The sequence below is a fragment of the Apium graveolens genome, unplaced genomic scaffold (genome assembly GCF_009905375.1).
Source record: "Apium graveolens cultivar Ventura unplaced genomic scaffold, ASM990537v1 ctg6613, whole genome shotgun sequence".
Lineage (NCBI taxonomy): Eukaryota > Viridiplantae > Streptophyta > Magnoliopsida > Apiales > Apiaceae > Apium > Apium graveolens.
In genome coordinates, this window is record NW_027419635.1 from 22,860 (window position 1) to 24,489 (window position 1,630).

The 1,630-nt window shown below is 44.0% G+C and overlaps 1 protein-coding gene across 1 annotated transcript; it reads right to left on the reverse strand.

Moving 5' to 3' along the window:
• Nucleotides 1-231: 231 nt before the first annotated feature.
• On the reverse strand, nt 232-1,079 carry LOC141703407 (uncharacterized). The gene is made up of 2 exons (XM_074506947.1): nt 847-1,079; nt 232-580 (listed from the first exon to the last, which is right to left on the reverse strand). The coding sequence occupies exons 1-2, from the start codon at nt 1,077-1,079 to the stop codon at nt 232-234; spliced, it is 582 nt and encodes a 193-aa protein (XP_074363048.1).
• Nucleotides 1,080-1,630: the final 551 nt, after the last annotated feature.

Below are 1,630 nucleotides of genomic sequence, written 5' to 3' on the forward strand. Positions count from 1 at the left end.
TTTTATTGAATAATGCGCTCCAGTGTCAAAAGTGCATCGGTCCAGTGGCTATTATGCTCTGTGGGGAATTTATTCAAAAATATGATCCTTCAACTAGTTCTAAGGTAGATAGTGCATGCACTACCCCCTAAGCTAGGAGGAATTTTATTGCTTCTAGTCTATGATTCGGGGACAGCCCTGAGTATATAACTGAAAATATAAACATAATATGTAAGGGGCCAAAGCCGCACCTTACTGATAATACTTTCGGAGATGCTCCGCATTCCATGCTCGCGGAACCAACTTCCCTTCCAAGTCTTCAAGGTGATAAGTCCCCTTCCATAAGATTGCTTTTATCCTGTATGGTCCTTCCCAATTAGCCCCAAATACTCCATGCTGGGGATTCTTTGTGTTTGGCATCACCTTCCTGAGCACCATATCCCCTACCTTTAGCAGTTGTCCCTTTATCTTCTTGTTGTAGTACCTTGCAGCACGCTGTTGGTATGCCGCGAGCCTTAACTGGGAATTCTCCCTCGTTTCTTCCAAAAGGTCCAAGTGAAGCCTCTGGTTAACTTCTGCATCTTCCTCCGTGTAACGATCTCTATGAAGCGATCATGAAACAACTTCCACGGGAACCATAGCTTCAGACCCGTAAGTGAGCATAAACGGAGATTCTCCCGTAGTAGATCTGGGAGTAGTGTTGTAGGACCACAACACTTTTGGGAGTTCTTCGGGCCAATTCCCTTTGTGTTCCTCTAGTTTGGTCTTGAGGGTATGCTTTATTATTTTATTATAGCCTCTGTTTGTCCTTTACTCTGCGGATGATAGACTGTCGTGAATTCCTTCTTAATCTTCAAATCCTCACACAGTTGTCGTAATTCCTTGCTATCAAACTGGTTCCCGTTATCATAGAAAAGTTTATAAGGTATCCCAAACCTACACACAATGGAGTTGAAGACAAAGTCTTTGATTATCTTCGCGGTGATAGTCACCAGTGGCATAGCTTCTGCCCACTTATTAAAGTAATCAACTGCAACCACCGCATACTTGACATCTCCTTTAGCCTTGGGTAACTCCCCAATAAGATCAATCCCACACATGGCAAATGGTCATGGACTCAGCATAGGTGTTAACAGCGTCGCTGGCATAGATGAGTAATTTGCAAAGCGTTGGCAGTGATCACATGCTCTAACAAAATTCGTAGCATCCTCCTTCATCGTAGGCCAATAATAACCTTGGCGTAGAACCTTCATCGCCAACGAGCTACCCCCCGAGTGATTACAACAAATTCCTTCATGTACTTCCCTCAAAATATAATTTCCTTATTCTTCATCAACACATCTAAGCAGCGGCTGATTGAAGCCTCTCTTATATAAAACTTCATCATACACCACATACCTCGCTGCTTGGTAGCGGAGTCATCGGGTCTTAAACTTATCCTCAAGGACTGTTCCTTTGTGAATGTAGGCAATGATGGGCGTCATCCAAGTTTTCTTGGGAGCCTCATCTACTTGCATCACTTCGACCTCCGGGATGCTAGGAATCTCTTGGATTTTTAAGGGTATAGATCCCAACAACACGGCCTCCTGCTGGGACCCCATTTTTGCCAAAGCATCCGCATTACTGTTCTTTTCTCGCAGTACACATTCCA